The sequence below is a fragment of the Chlamydotis macqueenii genome, chromosome 5 (assembly GCF_036417535.1).
Source record: "Chlamydotis macqueenii isolate bChlMac1 chromosome 5, bChlMac1.mat, whole genome shotgun sequence".
NCBI classification, from domain to species: domain Eukaryota; kingdom Metazoa; phylum Chordata; class Aves; order Otidiformes; family Otididae; genus Chlamydotis; species Chlamydotis macqueenii.
The window spans coordinates 30,588,431-30,602,639 of record NC_141560.1 but is presented as its reverse complement, the minus strand read 5'-3'; the positions used below and the strand labels follow the sequence as shown (position 1 = coordinate 30,602,639).

Below are 14,209 nucleotides of genomic sequence, written 5' to 3'. Positions count from 1 at the left end.
TGCAGAGCTAATTATTCTCCAAGAAAAGTCAAGTCTCCACTTTTCTAAACTATCCATCTCAAACATATCTGGAAACATAAAATTAATAAAAGGATAAACTTGTTTCTAAAACAAAGTAAGTGTGACATTTGCAGAAGCACTTTTGCTCGAAAACAACGAGGCAGCTACCAGTTTGTGTGCAAGTTAAGCTTTTGCTCACAAATTCTTTAGACATAAAATAATAAAACTAAGTTCCCCAGTTCCCAACTTCCAACCACACCTACAATATCAGTGTTTTCATAAAACAGTAATTTTGACATTATAACCATTACAGTCATAAAAGTGCAGAAGAGGAGCCATACATAGCGGAGACAATGAAACATGCAGTTAAGATGCAAGCTACTAAGAGTTTTTCCAAGTATACGTTTCACAACAAAACATGACAATGAATGAGAAGATATCCTAGGACATTGATGCATCCACCAGAAGATCATCATTCAAATATTGATGATCAATATCAAAGAGAAACAACCTTGATCAAAGACGTGGAATATAGAATGGCAAGAGTAGTGAAGCCATGAAATGGGCAGCATTACAGCTAAGTCCCTGAGCCGTCCACAAAGAACTGCGGACAGGGGAACAGAACAATGACATCCTACACCAAACTGCAGCTACAGCTACCAAACTGCAAACAAAGACCTCAAACTTTATGATCGCAGGGCCAGAACACTGACAGAAGAAGGGTGATCAGTCAGGAAACACTAGAGGCACAGAAAGATAAGCCAGAGGATATGCCCAGCCAAAAGAGGAAACAAATTAGGAACAACAACAAAAACATCTTCTAAAATCCAATGAAAGGAAATTCAGTTAAGAATAAATTAAAATTTAAAAGAGAAATATCAAAAGCAAGATTAATAAAAGGAAAATAATCATCTAGGTTGCACTGTTTCAGAGAAGGATTCAGGAATTAAACTGAATCAGAAGCTGAACATATGTAACAGCAATGTTATACTGTTGTAAACAAAACAACAAACATATCACCAAAAAACCAAACCACAACAAAACTGTCATTCTGGAACATTCTACAAGGTGTGGTGCATTAAACCAGGAGCAGTCCACATAATTCAGTGATGGTGATGACAAAATTGAAGTAACATGTCCAGTCTGTGTTCTATACTAGAAGTTTAGAAAATGTCCTTAGGTTGCAAACCAAACTTTAGATATCAAGACAAAGAATTAGAACGAACTGGGCTCAGTCAGTCAACAGAAAGCAGGAAAAACGTAAGCCTGCAAACATAAAGACTCAAACCCAAAGCTATCAGCTGCTGAAATACAGGCTGTAAGTAGAAAACTAGACAAAACACTAACTCTGATTAACCAGAGAGGCTGCAAAGTGAATTTCAATGAAGATTTTTAGGAAAACCCAGCAGTGTTTCTCGCAGGTATGCTTAGATATGCTTCGCTATTTCAGAACAGAGCCACGTAACTAGAAGAGCTCTGTAATTCCCCCCTAGTAGTAAAACTTCCTCAAGTTGCCTGCAGTGATTATAATCCACATTAAACTGACATCAGGACAGTGCAGAGCATCCAGGATGTCCACTAGCCAATATCATTTAGTGAAGAAAGGATTTTTTTTTCCAATTATTTAGTTTTTTATTTAAAAGATGCCTCAAAAGACTCTGAATTCCAGTCACATTCTGCCACTCAGAATTCTGGGCATAGTAAGTCATTCTCTGACTCATTGTCCATCTGTAAACAGAACTTTTGTGTTTCATGAAGAGGAGAAATTCAGTGATGAACACATAAGTAGTCATCAAAATCATAAGCAGAATAAAAAGAATACATGATTTGTAATATCCATAATATGTAACATAATATATAATAATATATATTTATTAATGTGTGCTTAAGGAAACACAAGTTCTATATGCATTTTATTTCTTTATGATACTCTACCACCACAAGGCATTTATAAATTTTTAAGCTAAAAATGTACATTCATTCTAAATGTACAGCACACATTCTTTATTTAAGATTGCTTGAATTTGCTCATCTTTCAGTAATTTGAAGATAAGCTGTTCCTAAGTAAAACACATTGCATGACAAGACGCTTTAAATCACAATGTCTGAAAATAATTTAAGACTCAAAGTATATTAAATGAAGCACTTATAAAAAAAGAATATGTTCATAAAAAGTTGTATTATAGGAAGAAAAAAGGCAACCCAAACTATCACAGTCCGTGGCTGGTTTGCAGAAGTCTCCAATAGCAAAAATGTAACTGTCAAATTTGGCAATGAAATATTTTAGCATATCTGAAGTTAGATCTACAGATAATACTTTGACAATTCAGTATGAAAAAGAATAATAAAGCAAGACTAGGGAATAGGTTTAGAGTCTAAACATTAGAAGTTTGTTTTCCAGATTGTAAATAAAAGCTTTATAGAAAAATACACATATAAACATTTACATTTTTCAGAGTCTAGATCTTTGCAAGAGTAAGAAGTGATAGAAAGGTGCCAATGACAGAAAAACTAAAACAGGAAGGAAAAAAGCTGAGAATAAACAGAAGTAACTACTTACATTATGAAGACAATAAAAATATGAATTATAACTGAAATACTAACATTGATAGTTGATGTAATTGTTTAGAAAGTAACGGCAAGTATTCATTTAAATAAAGTTCCCAATCAAAAATAAATACATAATGGATGGACCTGGAGATTTCGAGTAATAACTTTCACAAAGTTCAAAATAATGTTACAGGCTAAAAGAAATTGGTTTAGGCAGTGTATTATTTTATTTTAGAAGGTATTTAAATGGGACAATATTTGAAAAGTTATTTTTGATAGGTAATAAGAAGCACTGACTTTAAATATTTCAAATTTACACAGTGATCTTTAAAAAAGGGACACTTAACCCCAAGACCTGATAGATTGTATCCTTAAACATCCATTTAAGGAAAGAATAGCTGTACTAAAATCGGTGACATACTATGGAAAAAGGCATTGCTACTAGAGTTGAAAGTACATCTTCTGACTCATTTAAATACAAAGTTTGTAGAAAATATACAACAAACTTATGGATACTGTCTTCATATGGCAAAACTGAGAACACATACTTAAGATGAAAGTAGGTTTATGTTAATTTCGTCCTCCCCACTTCCTTGCCTCAGACACAAGCGCTGTGGTAACAATTGAATTACTGCAGTTAAATCAGTTATCACAAAAAAAGCAGTCACAAGTATGTAAAACCTCCCAAAATGCTCTGCCCCACTTTTGCTATGGGTTCACTTAAACCGTAATAAAAGACATTCAAACTGTTCTCTGAGAAGTGTGGTGGGTCAATCTGATTTTTTAAATAGATTTTTATATCTTATTGTATTTTATTTTTAAATTTGAGACAGCAACTGAATTGCTCAAAAACAAGTTTGAAAAAAATTAACTTGCCAAGTCAGCATTATAAATAAATCAGAATTGCCTCATTCTAGGTAACTACCTGAGAAGACGACAGAGATATAACACACTGGAGAATAACCTTGGAAAGCAATGACTTGAAATTTCACAAGCTAGTTCAGTAAGTTTCAGCAGTCTGCTGTGAAAAAAAATGGATAAAACTTTGCCTGCGTGAATTATAGTATCAAGATGTCTTTCCTTCAGTGTACAATAGTGGTAAGACTGATGCTAGAATCAAAACTTTCTGCATCATTATACATCTGAAGGGAGGTTGCAAACTGCAAGTCAAAACCGTGGCTTCAGGGTCTACGAGACATCTTACACCAAGAGATTTGCCCATTTGGCTATACAAAAAGATGACCAAGAAACTAAACAAATAACATTGACTTCAAAGGGGAACAACACCAAGCAGCTGAAATGCTTCTAAAAATAGATACGGATTACCAAAACTAAAGGTAACAGTTTGTCCAGGTTCATCTTCCAACTAGAAATAACACTGAGTTTTAAAAATAAAAGTGACTAACTCTTTGATACTAGTTTCCAGGAAGGAATACTTTCTAATCCTTGATACCTTCAAAATCAAGACTGGATTATTTTTCTGGAAGATGTGTCAGTATTTTGACTTCTGTAGAACTTGAGATTCTCTTTGCTCACCAAGGTGTTTCTCTAAGTACAACTTCATTGTCATAGAATGACACAGAATGGTCAAACAAGATTATCTAGTGGCACATTTTGGCCTTACAATGAAAGACTTACAGTATGCAACCACAAAATTGGTTGTGTCACAGTTCAGAAACTAAGATGGTCAACTTCCCATTTCAAGGCAGAATTATTTGGTTCATTATTCTTTTTCCTACCCATATTCTCTCCCTCTTCAAATTCCTTCTTTTGAAACATGTAAGCTCCAAGAGTTTCTGACTTAGCATACTTTGTTTCACATCAAATCAGTAACCTACTTAATTTTATTATCTACTCTAAAATTAAAATAAATAAATAAAAGGTTGGGCCATTAAAAAAGGATTTTGTAAAATTCTACTAATGCAACTCATATTAGCAATAACATCTAAACATCTCAGCCAGAAAAACTAAATACTGTCCATTTTTATGAGTACACTGAAGAAATTCATTTAACTGGAGCACAAGTAGTTTAAAGATCCTGATCAGAAAATCTAGATTTGAAAGCAAATTTAATTCAGGTATAAAACCATTTAGAATCCTATCCTTCCTCATTAAAGAAAGAAAATACCTTCTTATTATTTTTGGAATTAAAACCTGAAACAAATGTAACTATAATTACATCTTTGTCAACTACAACAGCATATATACATATATGAAAGTTTCAGCATCCAATACACTATTATCTAAGCATCAGCATTTGATCATCACAATCATTCCACACATTCACACCCTCTTAGCAGGTATTGCAACTCTTGTGTACTATTGTGAGCAAGTATTCCTTTACTTCTAAATGCTTTTGTCAGCATCTTACCCCATTCTGTTCCATCGCCTGAACTTCGAGCTTCTCCAGCTCCCTCACCATCTTCAGCTGTCACTAAAAAATCAAATTCTTTCAAAGCTTCCTCAGTATCAGGGTCATCCGTAAGGTCAGCAGCTAAACCTTCATTACCAATCTGCAAGAAGATAGACATTTTTCTGCATTTGAATCATGAACAGTTTTTTTTTTTTTCTACTCAAATATTTAGATTAGAAGTTACATCAACTACTCTCACTGTGTACTTGGTTGCAGAGGAAAACATGATATGCAGAAAAATAAACTAAGATACAATCAGATCTAGAGCTGCTTATAAAAAAAAAAGAAAAAAGAAAAAAGAGTGCAGTGCGGTCTAGTAACCATTAGAAAATGAAAAGAATACTGACACTAGTTTAGCAACAAAGTTTCCTTTTTGCTTTCTAGTTCTATTTCAGTGTTAAGCATAAGCCTGGAAAATACAGTGCTTTCAGAAAAGTGCCTTTTTACTAGTTCTATCATGCCTTCACCTTAAACAAAGTCACCCCCCTACCAAGGCATCAGTGAAAAACTTTCTTTCATTCTGCAGGTGAAGAAAATTTCCACATAGGGTTATGTTATGTTTCTCTGACTTGCACAATATTATCACGTTTTCAGAAAGAGACAATTTTTACAAAGATAACTATAAATGATCCTCCTACTTTCTACAAAAAACCAAGCTCTGTCAAGAGTCAAAAAAGGAGTGTAACGTCTTCATATGTGATTGGAGATTTACCTATTAGATAATCTTTTTATCAGACTATTTACAGCTTTAGAACAAAAAAAAAAAAAAAATATATTCAACCGATTGCTTGATTAATCTATTTACCCAAAGTACAAGTTAATACCAAAGGTATGGTGGAAAATCCTTCCTGACAAGTCAAGTTAGGAGATTAAGACTGGCATCAAGTTGAGCTAATGCTGGTACCTATTCAAGAACGTTCAATGCAGCCAGAGGGGCGATCATGCTACAGAACACCCTACTGAGCAAGAAGTTGTAAAACTGTCAGTAAAACGTTCAGAAATCAACCTCTCTACGTAAAGAAACCTCATTGACAGGGAGACTCTTCCAGTACAGGAGAGAAAGAACTAAAAAGGAACAGGTAGTATAGCCTATCCTACCCAGATAATTGCTCATAGAATGGAAAACTAAAGAGGAAAATAAAACAGAACAAAACTTAATAGAACCTTAAACAGAAGGTTAATGGAGACAAGTCTCTGCTAGGCTCTTAACATATTCAGTAAAAAGCTACACAGAAGGAAGAATTAAATAGGTATTTGGCATAGAACTAATTTTTTTTTCCCACTAAAGAGTTTAGTTTCTTCTAAGAAATTGTCCCTACCTTCTCCAAAATTCAGAAAGGATGCACATCGTATTGTGCTACATTTAGAATCACAGAATCATAGAATGGTTAGGGTTGGAAGGGACCTTCAAGGGTCATCGACTCAAAATATGCAGAGAAGCTGAGATGGTCAAATTAGTTCTCTCTTTCAGCAATTAATTCACATTTGCAAACAGGCTGGTTGGTTGTTCTTAAGTTTTCAAGGTAATATATTAACTAAATCACCAAATTTACCAATAATACATCTGCTTACAACTCATTCAGATAATGAAGGTACAACAACAAACATTTTAACATGACACATATGTAATCATCTGGAAAAAGCATTTTCCTTTTAGAAAGGAATTTCAGATCTATATAAAAAAAAATTAAAAAGAAGTCTTTTACTTTGTGTTTCTTATTTATCCGGTGCTTTTCTTTTCCTTCTGCAATATCTTCTATCATGTCACTCTCTTCTTCTTCATCACTATCATCTGCATTTTCTAAGAAGTTAAATGTTTCAAGAACATCACCAGAATTCCTACATAAATAAAAACATTAACAGAAAACCTGTTTTACTTACTGAAGATATTTTAGAATATTAATCAGATTAAATGCAATTGATACCTTACAATTCAAGAACTTTAAAACTAGCAAAACAACAAGAAATGACTGCATGAGGAAGTTTCTACAGTTGCCTAATTCCTTATTATAAAAGCACAACTTCACAGAATCTTTCCCTAAAGTAACAACTCCAAAGTGGTTATATGATACAAATTCAACTTCAATATACTCTATATTTTCCTCTATATATTATACATGTATAATGTGCAAATATAGAATAATACAATAGCTTGGGTTGGAAGAGACCTTTAAAGGTCATCTAATCCATCGCCCCTGCAAGAAGCGGGGACATCTTCAACTGGATCAGGTTGCTCAGAGCCCTGTCCAACCTGGCCTTGAATGTTTCCAGGGATGGGGCATCCACCACCTCTCCAGGCAACCAGTTCCAACTGTTCCACCAACCTCACTGTAAAAAAATATTTTTTTCTGTATGTAATATAGATATAAGTTCCTATGTATAATCAGTTAAGTTCATAATCATTAGTAGTCAGCTACATTCACAGGTGTTCAGAGACTCTAGAATTGAAAGTTCAATGGGAACTGACCTATACATATCAACGACTAAGGAAAATATACTTAAACTTTATGCATTTTTTTTTTTAATCACTTCACTTACCTTTTGATTTCCTGTCCCTTTTGTTTTGATGAAGGAGATTCACCCCCATTGAGGATTTGTTCTAAGTTCTTTGTCTCTACTGAACCATTTGGTTCTGAATTGGAGAGCCCAAGCAAAGACCTTACCCGCTGGGAGCGTACATCCAATATTGTATCTGTATAACCTACTTCCTGAAGATACCTAGATGCATTAAGAGAAGAAAGAAAGAGGAAAGCATATTTGACGGAAAAGGAAAGAAATTAGTATTGACTGTTAAAAATTAATGCCACTATTCTATCACTTACGGAAAATAAGCTTCATTGCTATCCATCTCATATGGAAAACATACTCTATACTGCCTAAAGCTCAAGACTACAAAGTCCTGGAAAATGAACCACTATTTGTGATCTCGATTATTCTGTTTCACAGAGTAAGCATATATACAGCTCCTCATACTTCACAGAAAAGTTTGAAGACACCAATATTCAACAATGTTACTTACTGTCTTAGTAACTGTCTGCCTTGCTTCCAGGTCAACTGGCTATTTTGAGGTACTGCAGGAACCTCGGTATCTTTGGTTTCTTCTGAAAGATACAGTGTCATAGTTTGGTGAGTAGTTTTGTTCTGTGGAGTTTTTTTGGTTTTGTTCTTGTTTTTAAAGTCAATTTAATTTTTACAAGACACAAATGAAACTAAAACCAAACCTTAAAAAAAAAGCGCTTTAAATTAGATGCAGTCTTATGCAGTGTTTTTTTTTAATTTAAAACATTTTTTTCCTCATTCTTTGCTGAAGCATGAAGCAAATCATTTAACAAAACAGAATCAGCTAAAAAACTCTGACTCCCAATATGCAGAAAAAGAACTAGAAAAATATTTAACATGCATACAAAATAAACCCTTGCCCTGATCAGCTGAAGTGTTACTGCTAAGAAAACAGGCTGTATCTCTTTCAAAAAGCAGAGCTACTTAGGAAGTAAAATAAGAGAAGCAGTGACATATATCAGCTCTGAGAGAAAACACAGGTATCAACTTTAACACAAATTCCCTTAGTTTACTATCAACAATTAAAAACTAGATCCACTGCACTTTTACTGTGGCAGAGACTATAAAACACAGTACAAACTAATAGTTTAAGACTTAATATCTAACTTATACTGCCTTTAAACACGTACAAAAAATCCCATCAAGCAAGAAATATGAAAATGATCTCTAGATTCAATTGGATATAAAAGTACCCAAAATGTGGCACTTCTAAAGCAGAAAACAAACAAACCAACACGGTGTGGGGAGAATAAAAATCCGCAGATCACAATTTTAAGGCACATTACACAAATACAGGCCAACAGTCTGTCTTCCCAAAGACCTACATTTCAAATGAAGCCACATGCAATTCTGCTTATTAAATAGTCCAATGTTATTATGAAAAAAATGCTTTCCTTTATCTGCAATATTGTGAAGAACAAAACTGTCATGATCAACTTTATATCTACATTGCAAAATCAGATGCACTCCAGAGTACCAATAAAGATAACTTAATTTTTCTCTTATGACTTTTTCCTTCAATTTAAGATAAAAACAGAAGCTCAACTTTTTTACAGGCCAATGCAGTGCAGTACAATTTTTTTCTCCTCATTCTTTAAAAACTAGCATCCTATAAAAGCACTCAAAAACAACAGTATTAATTCTGTTTATTCTGCCCTGACACCTTCCTTTTGGATGGATGGCACAACAGCAAAAAAAAAAGCATTAAATCCTCCAAGAAGGGGTATTATAAGAAATAATGAGAAACCATAGCTAATTAAGTAACTATTTAAAGCTTTCTTCGACATTCATAGCTCTTTCAAAAAAAAGGAAAGGTCAATTAATTTTGATTTTCAGATTAAATAATATTTACCCAATATCAAACCTTTCCTAGATATCTTCTCTAGAACATACCTAAGGGAGGGTGAGTTGAAGAATGAAAGCTGCAATAAATTGACCAGAGCAAATCTAGAACAGTGTATAAATAAATCATACTAGAACAAGCTATTGTAAAAAAGTTACCTGATTCAAAAGTTGGCATTTTCAAGTCACCTTGGTTCAATTCTGTGCCATATTTTAATTTATGATATTTTGCCCTGAAAAAAGTATGCATATGTTCAACAAATTAGCATACATTACTTTTATCAATTGAAACATGCTATTCCCATTTAGAACAACCATATTAACACAATTTATCCAAATAAAACTGTTGTGATCATTATTGCATCATACTGTTATTTCTAGTCTTTCAAGAATACAGTTTTGAAATAACCTTCTTACAATTATTCAGAATGATCAAATAACTTACCTATGAGCATTTAGTATGCTTAGTCAGAATGTGAGTTTCTTCACGTGTGTCACCTACTGAGTGAAGCTTTCAAAAACCAGGAGGTTCAACTATTTAACTGCTTACTTTTTCAGCTGTAGCACTGTCACAGGTAGCCAACTGCACTACAATGAATGAACCTCACATTTGAGATTCCTGTCTATTTGCCACCTCCAACTTCCACTTCAGTTTCTCTCCTGCTCTGTCTTTGCTTATGACAAAGATCGTTCCCTCTGAAGAATGATGTTACACTGCCACATTCCCTCATCATGTATTCTCTTACTGATTTTTCTCTTCCTCATTGACTGGAGGCTTAGCTTTCAATTCCTGCTCAGTCCACGTATGCAAACATATCTCACTCCTTCCCATCTCCTGATCTCTGATCCCCTAACCTCTCCTTCTCTGACACATTTTAAAAAAATCAGTCTTGGTGATATTATTTCCATAAGCCTTCCAAATCTTATTCTCTACTCAAGTTGCTCCCAATTTTAAAGAGTACTCTCAAATATGAAACTTCTTGAGAAAAAATACATAATGGAACATGTGTTGGACAAAACCAAGGATTTCTAACAAATCTTATTCTTAAATGGCTGAGTCACTGCTGCAAGTTTTTCCAAATTGAAAGTAAAACTTCATCTCAAATGCTGCCTGACATTTTTGATGGTATGGAAGATTTTCTTCTACATTACAGAAGTGTCTGCTAAAACTGCAATTAAGAACAGTCTCATTAACAAACTGTCAGTAGATGGCACTACTGACCCTTTATAGTAAGATAAAATCCCGCATTTCATAGCAATTACACTGTAACTGAAAAACTGTAAGACTCTTGAAGACTAGGTATTTGTGTGACCTGAATTTGACTGCCAATTAAATAGAAGAATATTTTTTTGAATTATTTGTGACTATATTAATATTTCATCCATGCTTTAGTAAGACTGTCTACCCTAGGTGCTCTCTTTAAACTGAGAAACAAAGCTTTGTTCCACATTGTAATAGGGCAGTGTTCCACCAAGCTTTCCAGAAAGTGCACATACTATGATTTATATACTCTGTAAAGTACTGTACATTTGGGGCTTAAAAATAACTAAGAAATCATTAAATAAAGCTGAAATGTTTTTGCTCAATTTATAAGTGAAGGCCATAAAACTGTAACTTAAAAGCCAACCAAAATTTGTTCAATTTAGAGCTGTGGCAAATACTATTTAGGAGCAGTTGTTCCACTTTGGAGCTACAATTTCAAAACACTAATTAAAATTCTGCTTTAATTGTTAATTAGAAAAGATAATGAGGTATCTGATCTAAAATTATACCAATGAATAGTTACTACAAACAAGCCAAAATGTTGCTGCATGTAATGAGATCAGTTGTGTCCTTCACATCACAGCTAATGCTCAACTTCAATTTTACTGTAAGAAATTAATCTTATTAAACTCCAATAAATTATATATTTGCACACGTATTCCTCTTATTGTCACACCAAGGGTAATTATTATATATCTTAAAAATCACTAACAGGCTACACTGTTGTTGACAAGTCCGTGACATTACTCCCCCACACCACACAGTAACTGAATTCTACAAGAGGCATCTTTTGAATCCTTTGAGTATTGATTTGCTATTCTTCTAAGGCTACGTTTCCACACACGAAAAAACAAGAAGAGGAAAAACAATGTCCTAAGCTGATTTAACTGCTTACTGCTATTTAACTGTTGAATCCTACCACTCAGTTGCAAGGATATAAGCCAGCTGCAGTCCAAACCCCATGAAGTCAAAATATAGCCACAGTTTTATGATCTCAGCAACTGTTATTAATTTAAACACAGCACTATGCTAATGAACCTTGGAGTAGAGTGGCTCAGAGTACTCAAGAGAAGTCTGGCTGGGTCTGCAAAGCACCATAAGGGATTATCCATGGGCTGCAAACAAAAAATCCCATTCATATAACTATTTAAGGCTTAATTTTATTACAAAAATTCATATAGAACTACAAAATATTTAAGGACATTAAAATAATAAACAGCATTTTACTTCTCCAAAACATTATCACACCTCTTGCACACATACTTAAGAGACAAATACTAGAAATATCAAACTATTTTGTAACTACTACTGCATTTTATTTAATCTTACACACTAATCTCCTGTTTCATACCCTTTTTCTGAGAAATCAGTACAGTCATCACTGTCTGAATGAGTTTGGTTTTGACTCCCTATAATCTGATATTTCACTGCATGAAACTTTTAGACAGCGTCAGGGAGTTGGCAACAAGAGGAGGAGAAAGGGGGCAGAGGGAATCAGATACAACACTGAAAATTGCTGTCAACAGGTTTCAGATCTGAATTTATTTTGCTTTGGGGGTAGTTTCTTTTCATTAGTTGTGATTCTTCACGCAGAGGAACAATGGCAAAAAAATTAACATCTATTATCCTGGACTCTTCATTCAGTGCAACAATCAAGAAACTAACATCCTGCCATTCTTGAATGATGGACTGACAAGTCAGTACCTGCTTGCTTTCCTTACCAAATCCATAACACTTCAGCAATTAGAGCCTCTTCAAACTAGTGGCCATTTGTAGCAAAAAATAACAGAAAGCTTCCTTGTTGCCTTCCACACATTCACCAATCAACCCCAAAGTTTCAGTTCCCGTTTTTAGCAATCTTCATGACAATTCTGGCTGGGACTTAAGCAAGGATTTTCCTCTTGAGAAGCATGTAGTGTTGGCTTGTACTCGCTAGCCACAAGAACTAACAGAAACTGTATGTTTCTGCTATTCTGCTTCTCTTGTACATATGATTACAAGTTTTTCACCCATCAGATGAATTCTGGAATTTCATGGAAGTCAAACTATAAAAGGTAGTTAGTTGCATTTCAGCAGAAAGCAGGAAGGAGGTTTCACCAATGCCATTCATCTTCAAACTCTACATTCTGTTATATGATGTAACTACCTGCCTCTGATGTACCTCAAGAAGGAAGTAACCCTCACAGCCTGACAGTGTGCATCTGCACAAAGTCTCTATGTGCAGCACACAGAGTTTATTATTGTCAAAACAAACATGTTTTCCTCCAACTTTAGAAAGTTACTTATACCCAAGACGCTTGGGTCTGCCATACACACATTATTCCTTTGACATGTTCAATGTTCTTTAAAGGAAGAGTACACACACCCAAACACTTTGCATACTTTTCATCTGCCTTGAACCCAGAGTGACTTGCACTTACAGGTATGATATAACAACGTAACTTTCAGCCTTACACTGATTGGAAACTTTGAGTTACTTTCCATTGCGAGGACAAGGCTGAACAAAGAAATAGATCCTTTTGGTCTATTGCTTCACCAGAAAACACACGATGTGCCAATACAGCTTCCTGTATGAACATAAGCTGTTTTCGGAAGCACCTTTATACTGGACACTTCACACAGAGGTATGTCGCTATCCTTGTCAAAATACTAGTTTTTAATATGAAACCAACTAATCAAAATTATTTCTATATTAGTCACTTGCTCACAGTACCACTTCATAATGTAAAATATACTTGGACATACTTACTCTTGGATGACTAACATAAAAGTGTCCAGGTGAAGCCTCACTACACTTTGCTACAAAATTTTAACTTTCTCTGGCAGGAATGTTCCCCTTAAAACAAAATAAACAAATATAAGCTACCTATTTTGTTGCCTGATCCTCAAGATGTTTAGACTGTTGGAGTCAGCTACTTTTTTAAGAGCAATGCAAGAACTGAGTCCGCTACTGAAAGCGGAGGCACATGACAAGATTATTTTCCTAGTGTAACTACTAATTTTGGTCAAATTAAATAGCCAGGCAACAGAAGAGCACATAGGTTTGAAGGACATTAGTCTGCATGGACGGAACAGAATTTTAACTTGGAAAGCCTTAAATTAATGCTACAGAAAATGCACCCACTGAGACTAGAAATTCTAGCATTTACCACACGAAAAAAAACAATACTTAAAAATGTAATACTGACTTTTAAAGGATTCTGTTCTGCCACATAATATAGTTTGCAGCATGCAACACATACAAAATGGTTGTAGAGCATCAACAGAATTTTTCATCCTTTCAAGTTTAATACGACTGAAGAGCAATTAAAGGCATAGCAATAAGGTATAAATATTTTTGAACATTTATTCTTATTTAGTATACTGTTACTCTAACTCAGAAAAGGGAAACCGTATGATTTGAACTTTCTGTGTTTAAGATATGAGTCCAAACAATTTGAAAATTATGCTTTTTTTTTTTAGCAGACACTAAAGTTTAACAGAGAACATAGTGTAAGGATGACCAACTATAAAGACACTTTACATAAAGTAACTGTACAATCATCTACTAATGTTTACATAACGTGATGGAACTCCTTTTA

General features: G+C 34.2%; 1 protein-coding gene across 5 annotated transcripts in view; it reads right to left on the bottom strand.

Moving 5' to 3' along the window:
• The window catches only part of STRN3 (striatin 3), a 64,438-nt gene that overhangs the window by 29,401 nt on the left and 20,828 nt on the right, over window positions 1-14,209 (bottom strand). For all 5 annotated transcript variants that reach the window (XM_086749344.1, XM_086749343.1, XM_086749345.1 and 2 more), the window contains 5 exons: window positions 9,524-9,597; window positions 7,983-8,064; window positions 7,502-7,681; window positions 6,670-6,802; window positions 4,922-5,063 (listed from right to left, as the gene is read on the bottom strand). In XM_086749344.1, the coding sequence (XP_086605470.1) occupies window positions 4,922-5,063; window positions 6,670-6,802; window positions 7,502-7,681; window positions 7,983-8,064; window positions 9,524-9,597 (611 nt within the window). The remainder of the gene's footprint in view (window positions 1-4,921; window positions 5,064-6,669; window positions 6,803-7,501; window positions 7,682-7,982; window positions 8,065-9,523; window positions 9,598-14,209) is intronic.